The sequence below is a fragment of the Myotis daubentonii genome, chromosome 1, assembly GCF_963259705.1.
Source record: "Myotis daubentonii chromosome 1, mMyoDau2.1, whole genome shotgun sequence".
Classification (NCBI taxonomy): domain Eukaryota; kingdom Metazoa; phylum Chordata; class Mammalia; order Chiroptera; family Vespertilionidae; genus Myotis; species Myotis daubentonii.
This window is the reverse complement of record NC_081840.1, coordinates 35,297,132-35,320,106: the sequence shown is the minus strand read 5'-3', so window position 1 is coordinate 35,320,106 and position 22,975 is coordinate 35,297,132. Positions and strand designations below refer to the sequence as shown.

Here is a 22,975-nt window from a genome sequence, read left to right as displayed (position 1 = left end):
GAAGTTTATGTTTATTTTAGTTAAAAATTTTTGAAATATTTCAATTTTTTCAGGCATTGCCATTAAATTTTGCTCCTTTCCTCATAAAATAAAATAAACAGATACAATTTGTTGGAATTATCAATTCTATAGCCTCTTCCTGTGAAGTAATAAATTTCTAGTGTAATAAAATAAGCAGCTTAAAAATGTTTGGTATATATGTGCATGGGGGGGATATAATTTATAGTTTTATTTAGATTTCAGAGATTTCTGGGTCTCCCAAAATGTTAAAAATTATTGTTCTATACTATGGAACAGTCCTTTAAGATACTATGTAATTACCATGTTAAGTCATAGGTCATTTCAAACATGAATTTAATCAATGTCACCTTGAACAGTAGCAGTTCAATTTTCAAATGTGAATTGATCCAAGTCCTAAAATTTATGCCAGGAAGCTCCTATAAAATTGAAATTATCTTTTCAAGTTCAATGTATTAAAATCCTATTTAGGAGATGTGACAACTAAGTGTAATGCAGAATCCCAGACTGGATCCAGGAACAGAATGAGAACTTTAATGGGAAAACAAGGGACATATAAATAAAGCCCAGATGCTAATTAGTGGTAATGTGCCAATATTAGTTCCTCAGTTCTGACAAATATACATTGGAAACGTAGTGATAAAAATGGGGGAAATGGGGGAGGGTATTCAGGAACTCTATTATCTTTGCAGCTTTTCTGTAAGTCTAAAAATATTCCCCACAAAGTGTTTGATTTTTTAAAAAGTCTACTCAATTTTTAACAAGGTTTAATCATGCAACAACTATTTATAGAGTGTATAGGCACTGTTCTGTGTGCTGGGTACAGGGTGTTGAAGAAAATAGACCCATCCCTTCCTTTAGGGAGTTAAGAGACGAATGAGCAGGAAAGACACAAAAAGCAACCTAACTAGTAATTGCAATTCGTAGTAAGTGCTACCCAAAAAAGAGCAACATAAATAGCAACTGCAATTTGTAGTAAGTGCTACAAAAAAACGTGCATGAGATATGAGGGGTGTAAAGCTAAAAAAGTCTCTCTGAGGCAGTGGCACTTAAAATGAGACCTGAGAGATGGCCAGGCGCCAGCCAGGTAACACCAGGGAGAGAGGGGAGCTTGTTCACCAACCAGCTCAGAGAAAGAAAAGGGGCCTGGAGCACCTGCCAGTGTGAGCAAAGCATAATGAGGGCGTGGAGAGCGGGGCCACCTGAAGAACCCGGACATATTAGACCCTGTAGAGACACAGGAAGTCACTAAGGTCTGTAACCAAGAGGAATGGCAGGACTCAATTGATGCTTTTAAAAGATCACAAAGGCTGCTATGTGGATGAGGACTAGAAAGGGGCAAGATAAGAAGCTCCCGCTTCAAGTGCTCACAATTGCTATAAAAATGAAGGATAAATTAGAAGTTCTCACCCTGGCCAGGCCTGGTAGGTCATTGGTAAAGTGTCGTTCCCATACCCCAAGGTTGTGTGTTGGTCTCTGGTCAGGGCACGTAAAAGAAGCAACCAACGAATGCATGAATGGGTGGAACAGCAAGTAAATCTCTCTCTCTCTCTGAAAAAAAATCAATTAATTTTTTAAAAAAGAAATTAAAATTTCTCAAAAAAAGGACACATATGTAATACCCTTTGTAATACTTTAAGCAATAAAAAAAAAGAAATTAAAATTTCTCAACTTCTAATATTCATTCTTAAAAGTCCCTAAGAAGTAGGTGTGTACATGGATTCTTTAGAACTGCCACCGTAACTCAGGAGGGAAGATGGTGCTCCATGTGGCACCCAACTCATTCAATCTGGATCTTTCCTCTGAGATGCCTGTGATTTAACATGGGAATGAACACAAACATGAGAGACACCAAATCACATGACCTGGGGCTTAGCAAGATGTCAGCAGCAGAACTCTGCAGGCTCTCACACCCTAAGGAATCTTAGCTTTCTCAGGGATAAAGAATTCTTCGCTAGCCTGGTTTTCAGGACCATCAAACCGTTATTGACACCTCACTATTGCCATCTTGGCCTTAGTCCAGGACAAAATATATAAAATGCAAGACTACAGAACAGTGTAATGTCAATCCCTGTTTCAAATATACAATGTTAAATGTCAGCCTTGACAGTCTAAAGAAACTGATGTGTTGCCCTATCTGACCTAGAAAAGGAAATAGTTCTTCCAAACTTGAGGTAACCAATAGCACTTCAATGAAACTTAGTAAGCAGGCTGCAGTACTGGCTGGGTAATTTTTAAGCAGAACTCCCTAGAGACGTATACACTAAACAGGCCCTTGGATTTTCTCGGTTTGCAGGAATGCAGTGTCTGTAACCTCACTGCATGTTTCTTGGGTACAATCTAAGGGCTATTAGGACCAGAGGAAAGAAAAGATCAATCTTGAAGGAAGCCTACAATTTGATATGAAAAACTTTCTATGCAAATCTCTGTGAACCAAATAGCTATTTAGGTAACTGTCTTGTCCAGGCCATCATTTTTTTTCTCCCTTAATGTCCTCTTCCCCCACAGTCAGTATGGTTACAGGATAGAGCCTCTGGCAACAGTCAATAGGATCAAGAGTGTGCACTTGACACAGATTGGGTCAGGTCCCTTTCCCCAGGAATCTGGACTTACTTCTAAGTCCAGACTCTTGCTCAATCTGTCTGCTCTCTTGAGTAAAGGACGTATAAGCACTGGAACTGCTGGCAGAGGCTATTTTCAACCATTTGGACAAGAAAAGAGAGAAAACCAGCCTGTAGCAAGAGAGAAGAATGGAGAACATGTGCCATAAAAATAGATGAGAGGCAGAGAAAAAGGGCTTCCCATTTTCACCACAGCCCCCTAGAAACTTATGCAAGCTTACCCTCCTTTTTTTTAGAGAGAGAGGAAGGGGGAGATAGAGAGAGAGAGAGAGAGAGAGAGAGAGAGAGAGAGAGAGAAACAGATATCGATCATTTGCCTCCAATATACATCCCAACCAGAGATCAAACCCACAACCTAGGTACATGCCCTCACTGGGAACCAAACCCACAACTTTTGGTGTATGGAACAACACTCCTACCAACTGAGCCACCCAGCCAAGATTATCTTACTTTATTTTTCTTTATCCTGCCCTTAAAATCTATGAGAGACCCCAGCATCCTTCCAGTGGCTTCCATTTTTGCTTACACAAGTTCAAGTGCAATCCTGTGACTAGAAAATAAAGAAGCCCTCACTAACACTCCAGGTCTCTCCATTTCATTTAGTCTCAAATAAATGAGAACCAGCTTGCCCAAATTTTTTAATCCAAGGTCTCTGAAAGGAAAATCTAATTCCAACCTCTCATAGCAGATAAGTTAAAAGACATGAAAATGCTTGTCCTAAAATGTTAAGTGGAAAAGAAGCAGGGCACAAAATTGTATACATATCAGAATTATGACTACTCTATAGTTCACTTCCTCTCCACTTGTTTGTCAAGGAGTGAAGCTATATGTGCATTAGGAAGATTGGAAGGAAATGAACCAAAATAACATAAGCTGTGTTAGGGTCACAAAAATATTTCTCTTTTTATCTATATTACTCTGTACCTGTTAGTTAAATACTTTATACCATAAAAAAAATTATAACTATTGCCCTGGCCAGTGTGGCTAAGTCGGTTGGGTGTCATCGCCCCTGCACCTAAAGGTTGCCAGTTTGATTCCCAGTCAGGGCACATGCCCAGGTTGGGAGGCGATCAATGTCTCGCTCTCACATCGATATTTCTCTCTCCCTCTCTTTCTCCTTTCTTCTCTAAAAATCAATTTAAAATCTTTAAAAAAATTATAACTATTACACTTAAGACTATGAAAAAATATATAAATGTGTTTTTGACATAAGGATGTATTTTTTAAAGTAGAACATAAAATATCCTATTTATATGAATAACTAAACAGGAAACTTCCCCTTTAAGACTCCACATATAAAAGGAACAATACGATTTCCAACAGAACAATTAATTTCCAAATTAATCTTCAGCCTTCACTTCCTCTCCACTTGTTTGTCCTCCCAATCCTATCTAACCCTAACCACCCCATCCCATGCTACCCATCTTCAATTGGGATTCTACCCTTCTTCTCTTCCATTCTCTCCCCCACCTCGTTTTCCCACATCCCTCACCCCTGCACTCCCCTCTACATCTCCAGGCATACAGACCCATCTGTCATCCATAGTCCCTAGGTTTCTCTCCTTTTGTTTTTTTTGGACCAGTGGAAATAACCTCATCACAAATGGCCTCTAGCCAATTGTAAACTATCCCTAGGGACAATCCAGGAAAGACTGCCCCTTTCAGTTACAGCACTAGACTAGCCAGAAGTGAGTAAGGACTGGAAGGCAATATCCAAAAATAAAAGCCATTGTGAACTTGAGTAATTAGTAAATTATCTTTCACATTATTGTAACACAATTTTCAACAATTCAAAGAACAACATTGGATATGGGAAAAAAAAGTGAGCAAGGCTCTTAGATATTATGAAACCAATTCTACTAGTTTCCTCCGTAATCATAACAGCTTCCATATTAAACTGGGCATTGTGCCAGACATTCTATATACATTATCTTACATAATCCTCCCAATGACCTGTGAAACAACTATTATTATTCCCATTTTCCAGGAACAAAATTATTGATTTGAGAGATCAACTTACACAAATTTAAAAGGCTAGCAAGTATCACAGCAGAGTCTGGTGAACTTTGCATTAGACCTCATGGCCTCAAAAAAGTCTGAAGAAAGTATATCTGAACTTAATGTTAAACCCACCTGTTAGCTAGTAGTAGATGTAGTATTTTATAATATAAATACCCAGTTTTATGCAAATTTACATTTTAAATGAAAAATACTCATAAAAATTAACATTGTAGAAACTACCACATTTCCCAACATCAATAGCATGTACAATGCTATGTAGGATCAACATAGATCTAATATGTCATAGTTAAAAACTTTGTTATAAAGATTTCTCAATATAGCATACTAATGGTAATTATAACTGTTTACAAAATACTACCTATATATACAAAGAAGCATAAAGCTTATTATCATGGTATAAACAGAATTGAACTTGGAGACATCTTTGGTGTATTCATTTCACCAGTAAGAGACAATTTTATAACTTACTCCAGTTAGAATGCTTAAAGCTTACATAAATATTGTTACCATGAAGACCAATAATAACCACTTCTGAGGGAGGGGGGAGGTTACATTTTATTTCTTATAATTATAGTAACTTTATACTACTCTGTATTTTTTAAAATATATTTTTATTGATTTCAGAGAGGAAGGGAGAGGGAGAGAGAGAGATAGAAACATCAATGATGAGAGAGAATCATTGATCTGCTGCCTCCTGCATGCTCCTAATGGGGATCAAGCCCACAACCCAGGCATGTGCCCTTAACCAGAATCGAACCCAAGACCCTTCAGTCCACGGGTCAATGCTCTATCCACTGAGCAAAACCAGCTAGGGCACTACTCTGTATTTTTAAAAGTTGACTTTCCCCTCATTCAAGTACAGAAAACATTATGAAGGAAACTAGAGGCCCAGCGCATGGAATTCATGCGCAGGTACAGTCCCTAGGCCTAGCCTGCAATCAGGGCCATCTTCCCCAGCTGCCCAAAGGCAGCCCCACCCCCTGCCGCCACCCACCCTGGTTCCCCATTCACTATCAGGTGATCAGTGCCTGACGGCCCCAGCCCGGGGAAGGGACCTAGAGGTCGGCTGTTCCCACCCACTTGCAGGCCCTGCCCCTGCAGCGGGTGGCCATGAGGCGATCTGAGCCTGCCGGCCAGGGGAAGAGACTGAGTGGTGGTCAGTGTGCCTCACAGTGACTGGTCCAGTGGTCGTTCTGTTTGTTCTGCCGTTAAGGTCAATTTGCATATTACCCTTTTATTATATAGGCTAGGAAAAACACAAATATAGAAGTTACTACCACAACAGTAAAGTGATCATAAAATACCATTTGATGTAATCTCATTCTTTGAATAGACACATCTGTTTGATTCATTCATAGCTAGCAAACTTTTTTTATTTTCCTCCGATCTCTACCCTCCTGTACTCTTTTTTTCTGTGTGAAAATAATTAGCTCTCCAATTTCTTCAGAGGCAACTGTAATCCTTCATCACTAGTACAATAAACTTTATTGAACACCCAGAATGTACTAGTCACTTCCCCTAAGAGAAAAATCAATGAGTAAAGATAAGTCCTTGCCCGCCCCAGCTCTGTGGGTGAGGTTGCCTGGTGCAAACAGCCCAAAATAGTGTGCTAAACGCTGGAGCAGAGGTGAGGACACAGTATTGCAGAAGCAGGCAGAGAGGATTAGCCCAGCCTGGGGCAATTGGGAAGCTTTACAGAGGCCAGCCCATTCAAATTCAACCTTTAGAGATAAATAGGAGCTTTCCAGAGTGTGATGAAGGAAACAGGAGAGGGAGTCATTGGGGGGTCATAATACATTGGGGACAATGAGCTGCTTAATGAGACTATGTTCAGGGTTGGGAGCAGGGGAGGGGAACACATGGGATATGAAATTAAGAAGGAAAAATGGACTAAAAATTCATTAACTTAAGTTTATTAAAGTGTTTAAATATATGAAAGACTATGCATACATTGTTGTTATATAGACCAACAAGAGAAATGTTCAGTATGAAATAAAAAGCATTTGCATGTGTCTATATAGAAAAGGATAGTGTTAACCAAAATGTTAACACTGATCACCTCTGGGTGGTGAAATTATGTGTAATTTTATTTTAATCTCTTTTTGCTTCTCTGCCTTCCAGATTTTCTGCACTAAGCATGCATTACTTTGGAAATTAGAGGGAAGGGAGGCAGGGAATGTGTACTAAAATAAAACAATGTAAGATGGACTCAGATTGTGGTGTGCTCAAAAGTTTGGACTTCATTCCACAGAAAATGAAAATTTATTTCAGGCAATTGATCAGGAAAATGAGGTGAGCAGATTTGCATTCTAGGGAATTAAATGTTGTTAAGGTGTGCACACTGGATTAGAAGAATTTGAGATGTGATGGATAGAACTAAAGCAGTCACAATAGTGACAGAAAGCATTTATTTGGGGTAGGATAGATATAGTACAGTTAAGGGAATATGGGGTATGGGGAAAGGGTAGAATTTGAGGATAACTCCAGGTTTCTGGGCAATTGGTTGGATATAGATATTAGAAGCTAAGAAACATAACAATGAGGAAAAGGCACATTTAAGAACAGGATGATAAGTTTAGTTTTATGTGTGACATACCTGGAGGACATCCAGGTTGGAATTCTAGTAGGTAGCTTGAAATGCAGAAAAAGTGGATCTAGAAATACAGACACATGGAAGATGGTAAAGCATGGGACTGAATGAGCTCGCTCAGGGAAAGGAAAGAGTGAGAAGAGACGGCTGAAGCTGGAACCTTGGGAAATGGTAAGCCATAGCAGCCGTTAGCGAACTCAGAGAGCCACAGGAGCCAGAAGTTAGTAGAGTTCTTTTGGGACATGAGATGGTCAAAGATAGGATCAGTGCAAGGAGAGAAGGTTTTACCATAACTATGCAACTACCAATAGGAAACAACCACAGAACCTGGTCACTTAATGGGGAATAGAAAGAACAGAAGGCTGACATAAAACAGAGAGGCAACTGGCCACCATCTGAGATAAAAGGTAGAGTGCGCAGAGGCAACATACTACTAGAGTTTACTGGGTATGACTCTTCCGCACAAGGTGAGATGTTGTGAAGGCTGTCAAAGCTGACCTGCTGCATGGCTGCTCTGAGACAGGGACTTTACCCTCTTTTTTATAGACAAGGAAACTGATGTCTACCAGAAGAAGTGTCCCAGGTCTCAGAGCCAGTTGTTGGATGGTTTAAGACTAGAATCAATTTCCTAACCACTATGGCTTAGTTTATTACACAATATACCGCCTCCTATACAAACACAAAAAGAAGGCTCACCCCAAATATATCGATAATGGAATACAATAAAACAAAATGGATTTATCCTTTGACTTGAGTTAAGGAAATGACTTCTTATAGTATACAACCCTCTTGTGTTTTTTAACCACTACCCCTTTTCTTTCAGCTAAATTCCACTAGCCTTTGATCCCACAGAGATTTCCAATCTATTGATCCTACCACTTTTCACTTTCCCCAGTCACCTTTATTTCCTCTCTTCTTTACTTACCAGCTTTAAATTCTGTGGTCAATCATTATAATAATATCCTTCTTACATACATTCACAACCTCCTGAAACTCTAGTTAAATCTTTCTCTTCACTTGCTCCATGCCTACACTGTGTCAGTGAATACAGCAACCTAGTGGCTAGTTTCACTTTAAATTTGTGACCAGAAACTTTTAAGTGGGCTCTTTAAGGCAGCCAGATAAGCTTACTGTACTTCCTCAGTTTGTACACTCTCCTTAGTTAACTATTCACGCCTTCTCTCTCCTCCAACCCCTATCACAACTTCCCAAATGCTCATTCTCAGTAGATGACCTTGCTTTCTATTTGGAGAAAACTAAAGCAACAAGAAGAAAACCTCAACAGACTCCCACCATCTCAGCTATCCATCTTCCAGAACCTGCACCCACACACTCTGCCCTATATCCATCTAAAGTAAAGCAATGTCCCTTCCCTTGTGCACTAAATGTGATACCCTCTCTCTCCAATATCACTAGTTTTCTTTCTCTATTGAATCATTCTCACATGCATGCAAATATGCTGTTATATCTGCCATTTAAAAACAAAAACCTTATTAACATTACTATCCTCATTTCTTCCTGTTCCCCTTTGCACAAAAACCCTTGAAGAGTTGTCTACGCTCACATTTCCAATTCCTTCCTCTAATTATCTCTAAACACATTGTAATCCATGTTATACTACTTTACCTGCTCTGTCAAGGTAGCCAATGACACCCCATTGCCAAATCCATGGTCAGTTATCAGTCTTCATTTTACTTGACCTTTCTGCACTCAGCTCAAGGTCTCAGCTAACTCCTTCCCTCTGAAACCCTTCTCTGGCTCCTAGGGTATCACAGCTCCTGGTTTTCCTCCTACCTCCCTGGGAGCTCCTTCTTGGTCTCCTTTAATGATTCCCCTCTTCTCCCCAATCTCTCAATGTCTGAGTGCCCCTCAAGTCAGTTCTTGCTCTTCTTCTCTTCTCTGTGTCATTCATTTCTTGGAGATCTCATCAGCCTTAGGCTTTAGATAGCATCCAAATGCTGGAAAATCTCTACTTTATATCTCCATTCCGACATCTCCAGGCTTATTCAACATCTCCAACTACACTTAACCTTCCCAAAATGTTATCAATGATATCCTTAGCTTCTAACCCCCTAAACTTCTCTATTCTGAAGCCTTCCACACTGCAGCCACTGGCAACTCAAACTTGGTCCAATCAGAAAAGATGGGATCACTTTCTACTCCTCTCTTTCTTGCAGATACCATATCCGATCCATCAGGAAACTCTATTGGCTCTAATTTCAAGTACATCCAGAATCTGACCACCTCTACTGCTATCACTCAGATTCAAACTATGATCATCTTTCACCCAAGTAATACATACTAACATACAAAAACATACTAACTAGTCTCTCTGCTTCCACCCCTTCCCCAGTAGAGCAAATGGGTCCTTTTGAAAGATAAGTCCAGTCACATCACTCCTCTGTCAAAACCCTGCAAAGACTTACAAGCCAAAGGACTTACAATGCCTGTAGGGCCCTACTTCATCTAAGTCCCTGTATCCATAGTGACCTCATCTCCAACCACTTCCCCAATTGTTCACCCCATTTCATCCGTGCAGGCCTCCTTGCTCGTTCTCTGGCATGTCAGGTATCCTCCACCTTGGAGCTTTGCACTGGCTGTTCCTTCTGCCTGAAACGTCACCTTCCCGATGCCCACATGGCTAACTCCCTCGCATCCTTCAGGTCTTTGCTCAATTGTGTCCTCCTCAGTGAGGCCTTATAGTACCATCTTATTTAAAATTGCTACATTCAATACCCCCTTCAGAATTTTTTCATACTTTTTACCCTGGTGTCGTTTTTTAAAGCAGCTACACCTTGAAATATACTGGATAATTTGTTTGTTATTTGCCTGTCTGCTCCCACTAGAGCTTAAGCTCTAAAAAGGAAAATGCTTTTGTCTGCTTTGTTCACTGATGTATTCCTGGCATATAGGAGGTGCTCAATTAACACCTGTTGAAGGAAGGATCTATTTCCCTTAGCAGACCATAAGTAACTCCAGGCTAGACAAGTGCTTTAATCATCTCCGTACCATTTATATGGATCAGAATAAAATATATGTAATTTATATCAGCCTGACTACTAGAATTTGTTCTGGACAAGTACTCATTTCCCTGACTGGCAGGGGTGGCATCCGGATGCACTAACACACAGCTGATCATTGATACATATTCTCAGGTGAGTCCCCACCTACTTCTAAAAAGGTAAACAGCATGGATATCAGGAGAGCATCCCATCTTTAAGGCCTCATACACGAGCAGTCAGAAAACCGGAAAGTCACCTTGCCTTTACATATTATATATTCCTCTCCACAGTGTTTTCATAAATATATCCCCACAGACATCTCCCAAGCTGTTGATCATTCCTGGGAATAGCTAAATCAGTTGACCATATTGTACTGGTTTGCTTCACTGTGTTTGTTTACTAGTTAAAGCCTGAATTAAAGGCTCGGTTATTTCATGGTGCTCGGCTGCGTGGCCTTCTTCCAGTTCTCTCCTCTCCTATTCTTTCACGGTGCAAAATGGCAATCTCTTTCTACCTCTGAAAGCATAAGAAACCTGAAAGTCATGTGACTATCATGCAATTCTCGCTCCTTGTGAGTTTCTCTGCCTTCACTGTTTGAACTCCGTGGCCTGAACTTAGGTTAAGTGCCCGTCCCAAGTAACTATGCCAAATGCATCTTTATCCCTTTTAGCTTCGGTTACTGTCTTGGCCAATGCCCATCCCTCTTTTTGTCTTGTTACTGTAGGGCAAATGGAACACTGTGTCCCTATTTCAGCAAGTACGAAAAGGTAATATGAACATGTCTTTATTTAAAATGTCACTTTTCCAGTATCCTTTTTTGTTTGTTCTTTATTAACCAAAGTTCCATTGTTATACAAATCATAACAATATGCTACCCTGAGTCTTGTAATTTCACAGATAGCTTCTACATTCTCTAAGAAGCCAAAATCCATGGTTCCTAATTAAAATATTCATGGGTGACATCTACAGAACCTCCACATGGTATCCTAGTGCCTTCACTTAAGTGTCTAGGGTTCAAAAAGAAACCCTTTGCCAACAGGGGGAAAAAATGAGTTTTTGAGACTATAGTACAAAGACTTCAAACCGCATTCCACAGCATGTTATTTTCTTTCCAGAAAATTCTAACACTATATAATTACTTTTGTAGGAAAATGAATAATGTAAGCCTCTAATGCTAAAAACAGCTAGACAGAAACCATCCAAATCCGATAGGCCTTTCCTGAAGCCAAATGAAATATTAAAATAGAAAATATCTGTGTAAAGACAGCCCATGGAAGAAAGCTCTAGAATTATTATTCAATAGAGATGGGGCATAGTGGGGGAGAAAGTTACATGGAAAAAAAGTGTTTTCTGGTTATGTGTCAAGGTCTGTCTGCTTCCGATGCACTGCAATGTTGCTTGTACCCCAAAATGTCACAGAAAAATACAAATCAGAAATGCTTCCAGGAGCTTCCAAGCCTTCTGGTTAAAAATAAGCAAAAACATAAATTAAGCTCCATCCATTGCGACAGAAATGCACTGATAGAGAAAAAGTGAAACCCCACTTGCATGGGAATTAAGCCGCAGCTTACTCCCCCAAGAGAGAAACAAAAAGCGAGCTCCAATTCGGTCGCTTGGCAGAACTAATCCCAGTACATACAGCCAGTGGGTTTGTGTGTTGGGGGAGGGGGCCGGAGTAGAGCGCACCTCATCTCCCTCCCTTCAAAACTGCTTCGGAACCGGGAAAGCACCCGCGTCGCAGGACCTGTTTAGCCAGAAGAGAGTGGGTACCGAACAGAATGGGGCTCAGAGGAAGCCGCGACGTGCGGAGGGCAGCGCGGGCGGGTGGCCCTGTCCCGCCTCCACCCGCCCCCGCCCCCGCCTCCGTTGTGTGCCCGGGTCTCTGGCTCCCAGCTCCGGGACTCTGGACTCCGAGACATGAGCGGGTTCTTTCTCTGCCCAGGATAGAGACCCCCCCAAAGGCGTTTTAACCGGAGTAATTCCCGCGCTCCGCAGCCGGAGAGAGCAGGCTGACCCAGCGGGCGCCAGAACCCAAGTCTGGACCCGCCGCCTGGCTGGCTCCACCCCCGAACCTATCCACCTGCGTACCAGGCACCCCGCCCGCAGCCCGGCACCCAGTAGGGGCTTTCGGAGAATACAGCTCCAAGGGCTGACTTCCCGCTAAGTAAACAGCCATGTTCATCTCCGCGGGTCGTAAATAAGCCAGGGGTGAAGGGCCGACGGCCGTCTAGAGAGCTCACCGGGTCCCCTCCGCGCCTCTGCCCCGAAGGCTGCGACTGTTTGCAAACTCCTAGGAGCAAACGACGGAGCCCCAGGTCCCTTCCATGGTTCAGCACCGAGGACAGCGCACATACGGTTCACCCCGGGGCCCGGCGGCCAGGAGGGTGGCAACCGCGGCACAGCAAGGCTGCAGGTGTCCGGACGGCGCTCCCTGCCGCCTCCCACCCCTCCCCGCGCCTCGAGCAGGGCAGCCCCACGGCGTCTTACTTTTCTGGCTGGAGTAACCCGGATAGTAGCCATAGTAGCCAGTGATTCGCAAGATCCGGTCCTCGATGGTGGCCACCCCGTTGGGGGCCGCCTTGACATCCATAGAGAGCGCCGGGCGGCAGCCCCGGGCTTGGCGGGGCGGAGAGGGCAGCGCGGGGCCCGGGAGCTGGCGCAGGTGCCGCCGCCGCCTCCGGTGCCGAGGTTGCAGCTGGTGCTCTGGCGCCCGGGCTCTGACTGCACCGCCCGGCGCAGCACCGGCTCCGCATCACAGCGGCGGCGGCGGCCCCCACTCCGGCCGTCCTCTCCGTCAGCCTGGCAGCTCTCCCGCCCGCCGCCCGGCGCATCGCTGCCCGAACAGCGCCCCCTCACCTCCGACGCCCACCGCGGCCGGGCGGGTGTGGGCGCCCCACCGGGCCTCCGCCTCTCATCATTAACCATTTTGCGCCCCTTCCCGGAAGAGAAGACATCCCCCGACCCACCTGACTGAGGGATGTTTGGTCCAGGGGAGTGGAAAAGGGGAGGGTGAGATGGTGGCAGGGCCTCAGCGGGGAGGGGTGGGGTCGGGGGCGGGGGCGGAGAGAGATTCAAGTGGGGAAAGGGCTGTTCATGGGAGAGATGCACACTGTCGCTCGGAGAGGTGATCCCGGGGGCGCCTACACCATCTGGGCCAGGCTGATGTGCAAGATTAATGTCTACACCCCGGGCGTTCATCAGTTCTTGAAACTTGCCCAAAAGACAGCGTCTTCTTGTAGGGCATGAAAAGAAAATGAGGCCCAGCAGGTGGTGCATGGAGTGGTTATCCAGGTGTTACGGACACAAGGACTTTAGAGATCAAGCCACCAGGACGGTCTGACGGTCCGGGCCAGGGGCCTTCCATCCTCCCAACGGAAACGTCTCAGGCTCAGGAGACGCAGCTGCCTGCGCGCACGGCACGTTTATTTTGCCATTCCAAAGGCCCCGAGGAGAGACGATTCTCTTCTTTACTGCGGAACAATCAGGCGGAAGCCCTTCTAACTGTGACTCTCTGGGCCGGGGAAAGTTTTAGCTACAGCCTCCACACTTTCCATCCGAGTCTAGAACGTCCTTGAGGCCGTGCTCAGAGTGAGCACCCGCCCCTCCTCCCCTGGCTGTGACTCTGCTTTGGCACGAGACCCACCGGCTAGCGCTAGTCAGAGAGCAGTGGGATGATTTCTGCATTCGTGGTTTGCAGTCACAGCTCCTGAAAAATAATCTTCAGCGGTTCATCTCAGAAACTAAAGGTGTGTGAGGGTGTGGGGTGGGGTGGGGTGTCAGCTCATCAGCTTAGAGGTCATTATGTGCACCTTCCATCCAGAGCCAGCTGCAGACATCCCTGCCAGATTTCACATTTCTAAAGGGGGGAGGGGGGGGGATAAAAGCATGTGGTCTTCAGTGTCCCCTCCGAAACCGCCAATGAATCTATCACACCATTCTGCCTTCAAGCATTTTCCATATTGTGTGTGGGTCCTTCAGAGGGAAGAAATATGCAAACTTTTTAAAAAGATGAGTAGGTGTAAACATGTAAAAATGCAGTATTACATGGGCTGGGAGAGGCCAAGGGGGAGGGGGAATAAATAAATAAATAAATAAAATGCAGTATTACATTTCACAATGTGTTGAGGGTTTTCATCCGGACACAAAGCCTAGCACAGATTCCTGAAAGTGGAGTGATTGTGAGACAATTGTGCCTGGGAGAAAGGTCATAATGAAACCAATTTCCTCCCACACCTGCCTTCTGGGCTAGGAAAGATGGAAGGGTCGAAGGAAGTAAAAGGTCAAAATAAAGTTAAAGGAAAAAGCAACTCTATGCAATGGTGAGGAGCTGAGCATTTAGAGCAAAAATGAAAGGATAATGCCTCTACATTTCCACTGCCTGCCCCCCCCCGCCCCCGGAAGCAATTTTCTCAGCAAACTTCTATTATTTTTATTTCTGTGGCAAAACTTATATAAAATGTATGCATTGTACATGGTAAAATGGGTTGATCCCATTAATCGATGTCTTTTTTATTTAGTTTCTGTAAAACAAATTTGCCTATATTACATCTAATATGTGTTTTAATAACATCATAATCAGTAGCATATTAATATATAAATTCAATAAGAAAAAATTTTTTTAAAAATTTAAGCAAAAGCCTTCTAATGTAACAGGAATATAAATATACAGAGACTTTAAAGACAAGTGGCTTTGTCCTATTAATGTTTATAATTTATCTTACCATAATTAAGATATGTAAATTCTAAATTATACTTGTTATATAAGTTCTTGCTTCCTTCCCAAGTTTTGCTTTGTTTACAGAAATTTCCAGAGTAAGTGGAAATGTATTTAACTGGATTTCATTCACACAAACAGCAAATTCAACATATTTTTAAGTACAGTAAATATTATACCCATGAGAGTTTATGTTTCTAAAAGAAATTATAAAAATTCTCAGACCGACCTAGAAAATTAATTTTAAAATGGCAGAGCATTTGCAAATGTCTCTGTAATCATCTATAATAGGGTGACTAAAACAGTAAATTCAAAGCAGATGCTATACTCTAGGACACACTTTTTTTCTTATTTTTCATTGAATTTATTGGGGTGACATCGGTTAATAAAATTATATAGATTTCAGGTTATACAATTCTACAACACATCCTCTGTATATTGTATTGGGTGTTTACCACCCCAAGTCAAGTCTTCCGTCACCATTTATTCCCTTCACCCTCTTTACCTCTCCCCACCCCCATCCCCTTTGGGAATCGCCCTATTGTTGTCTGCATGAGTCTTCCTCTTTTTTTCTTGCTTAATCCCTTCACCCTTCTCACCCAACCCTCACCCATCTCCCCTCTGACAGCTCTAGGGCACACTTTTTTTTTTTAATGAAATAGAAATTCTACAATTATATGTTAAAAAGCAAGTTTCTGTTAGTGATGAGGACTCTTTGGTACATTTGATAAAAGTGTTTTTAGCCTTTCAAATGTCATTTTAGATTAAAAATTATAGAAAGTGTTTTGAGGGGAGAATTTTAAAAAACATTTTTATATGTTTGCCTCAGTCTACCAGTTTTGACAAGTGCAAATACAAAAATTCCAGTTTACAAAATGTAAATTATTAATATGCCTCAAACCTACCCTGAAAAATAAGGAAAAATATAATTAAACAAATGAAGAGTGAAGGTAGTTATTTGATTAACAAAATGGTTCCCTATAGTAGCCAGAGTCGCATGGCCAGTTTCCCTAGTAAATCAAACAGTAAATCAATTTCCTACATAAATCATAACTTGACCTACAAAAATTTGGTTTATATGCAACTTCACAGGAATATTTTTAATACAGTAAGCACTGGGCAGCTGTCTGTGATTTCAAGGGACTTTTGCTATCTGGACCATATTTATTTTGATAGTCTGTTCTAGTCAGATTAGATATTTATACTGAGTATACAGAACTGAGCTATTTGTGTGGTAAAAAAATGCCAAATCATTTATAAAATAGCTCATGTGATAGTCACAGTACTTGTGTCTGATGCTGAAAAAAACTATACCAAGTAATAACATTAGAAACTAAATATGATCACTGGGTATAAATTCTATTCCAGGATAGATAGTCTGTTGTAGGATACCACATCGCCTTTATACTTTGGAAGGGTTAGTAAAATAAGATCCATGCAATCTAGTCTTCCTTACTTTGATTAGCAGCTATGAGTCAGAAAATCTGGGGATTGAGTCTTTTCAACCACCTGTTTGGAGTTACCAATGAAAGATGCTGAAAGAAGATAATATGACCTTTTTTTCCCCTCTGGGAAACTAATATAATGCACCTCCCTCCTTGAGCCAAGAGGAACTTGGCTGTTTGGAGAGCCAAGAATTTTTAAGCTTTAATACCAAAGGGCCAGGTTTTGCTTTGTACAATCATCAACACTATTTATAAAGAGTCGACCCCACGTAGTTTGCACAGTTGGTGTTTAAAAGCATCTGGCACCTAGCCAACAAGGTGATAAGCACTGACATCTTGGAAGAAAAAAAGAAACACGTGGTCTTCATATTCCACTTTCAGGAAAGCCATTCTGGGTATTCAACCGCCAAGTAACCAGCTGCCCACGTGGAATGCTGACACTGCTTTTTGATCCCTACCTTAGGCAATGGTAGGTGTTGTTATTAATTTACCTTTCAGCTCATGGTAGGACTGAAAGGGGCTGGGAGCTCAGCACTCAGTATCTAAGAAGTCAGACTTCATTTGAGTACTGTTTCTGAGGCCCAGCTCTGGAAATGCATTGAACTTCTTTGGAGAAAGTCTTAATTTCAAAGACTACACTCAAATTCTAGAAATTATTTATAACCTCAACCTCTCTCTTTATCTCTTTCTCTGTCTCTCTCTCTCTCTTGCCGACCTCCCTCTGTAATTCCCTTCTCTTTTCTTCTCCTCCTCCCTCTCCTTCAGTCATATAACACAGTGATTTAGATCATAAACTTTAGAGCCACTCTGCCTGGGGTCAAATCTCACCATTTTCTAGGGGTATGCCCTTGGGTAAGTCTCCTGAACTTTCTATGATTCCGTTTTCTCATCTGTAAAATAGGAATATTGTAGCTATTGTACCTACCTCATGGAACTATTGTGAAGATTAAATGAGTTTATATTCATAAAGAGCTTACAACCCTGGTTGGCATATAATAAGCTTCATAAAAGCTAGCTATCATTATTGTTTTGATTTATGCATGCACAGAACTCTCTGAGCTTCAGTTTTCTCCTCTGTAGAATGGGCTCATACTCTCTTCATAACAGTGTTGTTGTGGTGGTTAAGTGAGATAATATATGAAAATACCTTACCAAGGTCTGGCATATAGTAGGTACACAACAAAAATTCGTTTCTTCTCCCACTCCACCTCTGCCCTGACCATTATTTATTACTAAAGTTAATTCACACTTTAACACTTCATTCACATTACTAGGGATTTCTTTGTGGCAATCACTTTAGAAAGTCTCCTTTAATCCTTTCAACCATGGCAATAATCACTTGAGGCAGATCTTGGAACCACATTGGCAGGCCAATGAGACAGGTGAGCTGCACAATTTAAGGGTTTTGTGGAAAGAGAAGCTGCTGAGGGTCAGCAGTTCTTCCCTCTGAGAAGACCTGAGAGCATAGAGAGTTTGCTTCAAACTGAGAATGGGACAATGGCTGTTGGTCCCCAGGCATGGGAAGGACTTGCTAGATGACGGTGTCCCAGAGAAGTGGAGTGGCCTCAGAGGGATCACAGTGTGGTGTCCTGGGGGAGACTGAGCCATTACCCTGGGTTCCCAACCTCAGCAGAGATTCTGGTGCCCTCATGTTGGCCCACAGGCAGCAGAGCCACCGGCCCAGAGGGGTGGAATGTGAGCCTGACTAGTGTACATCTCAATAGAGACCAGGGGTCTCAAGGCCAGAACGTCTCCATGATGCTTGAGCTTAGCTGAAGATCCTGACTGCACAGCCCTGCAGCAGAGGGTCCCGGAAATACTGAGATTGAATTTCCCACTATTCCTATGAGGGACAGGGACTCAGAGTAAGATTCATAGCATATAAAGCTAGTAAAGATTTTATAACCTTTTTGAGCAGCCCTGTTTGTTGGTGATTATACATTCAAACCAGCTGTATATTCATTTTACAAATAAGACTATAATTTAAACATCTAAAAACGCCATGCGCTCGCAACCTCAAACCTACTGCATATTGTTATCATGCAAGGCTTCTGTAACGTTACCTGTTAAAAATGCCAACCTGTAAATCTCAGAGGGAAGGTGGAGGTGGATGAGTGGGTAGGGAGAGATCAACTAAAATTTGTATGCATAACCCATGGACATAGGTGGTGAAGGCCTGGGGTGGGCTGTGGAGTGAAGTAGAAGGGGTCAATAGGGGGAGGAAGGGGACATATGTAATACTTTCAACAATAAAGATTTTTTTAAAATGCCAACCTGCTGTGGTGGCCATATGCATTTACGTTTCTCCCGCAGTTTAGGCAGACCACGGGATTGCACCTCCTGCCCCCTTGTGGTTATGTGAGGGCCATGTGACTGATCCTAGTTCTGAACGAAACAATTATCTTATCCCGGCCAGAGCTGATACATGACACTAGGAATTCTCTTTCTGACAGGACGACCATCAACATTCAAGATGACCTTGACACATAAAAAGTAAAGTTACTAAAAAATTAAAATCAAAAGGAGTTTGAATTTCTTTCATAACACTACATTTAGTTTTCAAATCTTATTCTCTTTATCCTTTGTTTTCAAGGCTGTATTATGCATGTTTAAGTGTCAGCAGTTCCTGAAGCCATTTATCAATAAACAACACTGAAAACAAAATAAATTGTTGGAAAGAAACATTATGGGTAGTATGAAAAAATCAGAGATGATGGAAAATTTAAAACTCATCAATAAGACAGAGAGCCTAGAATAGATGCTCAATACATTTACATCTTGAATAACTACTGCCAAAAGCAATCTCAAGAATGACTTTGCCTTTAGCTTCAAGAACTATTAATTTGCAAGAAATATGTTCATGTGGTTTTATTTCATCATTATTTTCAGTGTCGGTGATAGCCTTTAATAAAACTTGCTCTTCAAATAACTTGAGAAAATGCAGACCATCAGTACTGAAGTGGATATCTGTCTTCCCTTTTTTTCCGACTCCCCAGCTGATTTAGAAGAGGCTCCTAACTTACCAAAAAGAGTACATCTTTCAAGAGAGAAGGTTAAAGGTTGCATCAAGACCTTTTATGCTCCAATTCACTTCCTCCAGTTTCACCTTTGCAGTGACCAACTCTGTGTGGGTTTCCAGGGACTTCCACAGACCCAGCCAGGCAGCGCCTCACATCCTGCCAATGCCATGCACCTCCAGCCTCCTGCCCCAGAGCTTCCCTGTTGATGCTAAGACATGAAAGTGCACCTGCTTGGATCAAGCATGTGCAACCTGAACGTGCAAGGGACAGAAGTAATGCGGGCAAACATGTGATCCTGGGAGAAAGGAGCTGAACAGACTACCCTGAAGAGTTGTCACTTATGCAGCCTGACTCCCACAAGACAGAGCAATTGGCCAGATCAGTCAGTCGTGTAAGGATGGTCAACTCAGTAACATGCCTTTGTATTGTTAGGGAAAAGGTTGTTAAGATATTCAAAATTCAAAAAGTGATTGTTAGAGGAATAGGATTATGAATAATCTTTCCTTTTCCAAACTTCCTGAGATATGGTTTTATTAACCTCAAGATGAATACACACACACTCCAAACCCTGAAACCTCTTCTAGCCCTTTATTCTCCAGTGCAGCTAGGTTTGTGTGTGCAATGTGCTGGAGAGTGCCACCTGCCTGCACATTAATCTCTTCTGTGATGACAATTATCTCCTTTCCCGTGAATGTGATGAAGTCTGACTAAAGGTCTCGAATTCTTCTGGCTATCCATGTTCTTATAAATTATAAAGCAGGACTCCATGACAACGAATACATAAACAGTTTGTAACATCTCCTAATAGTCCTGAAATCTTCAAATTCTTAAGCTAATAAAGTACTCAAAGTGCACAGTTATCTGGGCATAAGTAACACTTGGTTCTATGCAGTGGAACTAAGTGATAAGACCATTCATGCTTGGATAGTTGTTACAAGGCTGTTGGAGAAGGTGACCGCCGGTTGACCTGAGCACTGGACCTGGGCAATCAAAGGCTCCCCACCCTCTCCCCTGTCTTTGGAATGTAGGGTCTGCCCACCATTCCCATGGCTGGAGCCATTTTTAAGAATACAGCTTTGGGAGAGGAATGTGTTGTTGAGCCATCTGAATGATATACGTGATTGAACCCAGTTATGGCCTCCATATAAACTTTAAAGATTCTGGTTGGGCAGGTGCAAAGATCTACTGGTCCTGTGGTCACCCAAATCAAGCCTTGATTATTGAACCTACCACCTACCAATGTGGAGTCCCCTGCCTCTTTCTTCAGTTTCTTCTTGCCTTCCATGTAAAGGGGGGAGGGGGAGAGAAGTTTGCAAATTAACAAATGCTTCTTTATCTGGCTACTGCAGCTCATCCTTCAGCTATTTCTAAAGGGATTTCTCCTCTGGGTAGTCTTCTCTGAGCACCGCCCCTTCCTAGAGGGTCAGGTATTTACCCCACCAGAGTTCTTCCCACACTGTGTGGTCTTTTCCACACTGAATATATAGGTCTTTCACTGGCAGGGACTGGCACACACCCAACTATCAAAACATGGTAAGGGCTGAAAGAATCATTGTAATAAATAAAACCTTTCATCAAGAACTAGGATCAGGGAGAAACTAAGATGGCGGCATAGATAAACACCGGAAAATTGCTGCTTCCCACAACAATTGATAAATGCATCAAAAACACAAGCCGGACTCATCCAGAACTACAGGAGAGCTGGCTGAGTGTAAATTCTACAACTAGAAGGAAAGAAAAGCACACTGAGAGCCAAAGGAGCTGCAGAGGAGTGCAGAGGGAAGCAGCCAAAATGTGGAGACAAAGAAACAGGTCACAAATGGCAGAAACGGAGGAAAGCAAACGACTGGATATAGAGTTCAAGGCCACGTTTATAAGGTTTTTCAAGAATTTTATGGAAACCGCCGATAAATTTAATGAGTCCCTCAATAAGTATAGTGAGACCATGGAGGACATGAAAAAGGACCAACTAGAAATTAAGCATACACTGACTGAAATAAAGAATAATTTACAGAGATCCAACAGCAGACAAGAGGATCCCAAGAATCAAGTCAAAGATTTGAAGTACAAAGAAACAAAAAATACCCAACTGAAAAAGAAAAAAGAAAAGAGATTCCAAAAATATGAAGATAGTGTAAGGAGCTTCTGGGACAACTTCAAGCGTACCAACATCAGAATTATAGGGGTACCAGAAGAAGAGAGAGGGCAAGATATTGAAAACCTATTTGAAGAAATCATGACAGAAAACTTCCCCCACCTGGTGAAAGAAATAGACTTACAAGTCCAGGAAGCGCAGAGAACCCCAAACAAAAGGAACCCAAAGAGGACCACACCAAGACACATCATAATTAAAATGCCAAGAGCAAAAGACAAAGAGAGAATCTTAAAAGCAGCAAGAGAAAGACAGTCAGTTACCTACAAGGGAATACCCATAGGACTGTCAGCTGATTTCTCAACAGAAACCATGCAGGCCAGAAGAGAGTGGCAAGAAATATTCGAAGTGATGAATAGCAAGATCCTGCAACCAAGATTACTTTATCCAGCAAAGCTATCATTCAGAATAGAAGGTCAGATAAAGAGCTTCACGGATAAGAAAAAGCTAAAGGAGTTCATCACCACCAAACCAGCATTATATGAAATGCTGAAAGGTATTCTTTAAGAAGAGGAAGAAGAAAAAGGAACTCTTACCATTTGCCACAGCATGGATGGAACTGGAGAGCAGATAAATACCACATGATCTCACTCATTTGTGGAATATAATGAACAACATAAACTGATGAACAAGGACTGATCCAGAGACGGAGAGGCATTGATTGGACTGTCGGGCTTTGGAGGGAGGGGAGGGGAGGGTGGGGGAAAGGGGGAAAGATCAACCAAAGGACTTACATGCAGGCATATAGGCCTAACCAATGGACACGGACAACGGGGGGGGGGGGTTCAGGGCACGAGTGGGGGCGGGGTAGAGGGTAACGTGGGGACAAGGACACATATGTAATATCTTAATCAATAAAAATATATTTAAAAATAAAATAAAAAAATAAATTTCCCCTCCCAGCACTAAAAAAAAAAAAAAAAAAAAAGAACTAGGATCATTTTTATTTTTAAGAAGGGGTGAGGCACAAACACTCACTCAGGCAGGATGGGTTGACTTGTCTCTAGAACAGAAAGTTAACAACTTACCCAATGCAAACTGGGAAATTGAGGCTAGAGAGCTTATGTCAATGGTTCAAAGGTTCATGGGTAAGTTGGTTACATTCTCAATACATTATCCTTCCCCTGACACCTTCTCCTATGTGGCTTTCTGAAATCAGATCAAATCTATCCGATGTCTCCATCCCTTCGCCCACCCTTCCTAATCAGATCATGCACTTTTCTTCTCCCTCTTCTTTCTTTTTCCTTAGCTGAATCCTGGGGTCAGCAGACAGAAAGGACACTCAGCAAGGGCTCTGTTAAATTAAATTGAAACCCAGGAAGAAGTATGTTTTCTGGAGATTGTGACTTATATTTCTGGTATAATTGGGGCCTGGCTACTTATCCAATTTGG

The 22,975-nt window shown here is 42.2% G+C and overlaps 1 protein-coding gene across 1 annotated transcript in view; it reads right to left on the bottom strand.

Moving 5' to 3' along the window:
- Positions 1-13,121, bottom strand: part of SLC35F4 (solute carrier family 35 member F4) — a 172,649-nt gene extending 159,528 nt beyond the window's left edge. Inside the window, exon 1 of the mRNA XM_059695074.1 lies at positions 12,740-13,121. Coding sequence (XP_059551057.1) covers positions 12,740-12,842 — 103 coding nt within the window. The 5' untranslated portion in view covers positions 12,843-13,121. The remainder of the gene's footprint in view (positions 1-12,739) is intronic.
- Between the last annotated feature and the right edge of the window lie 9,854 nt (positions 13,122-22,975).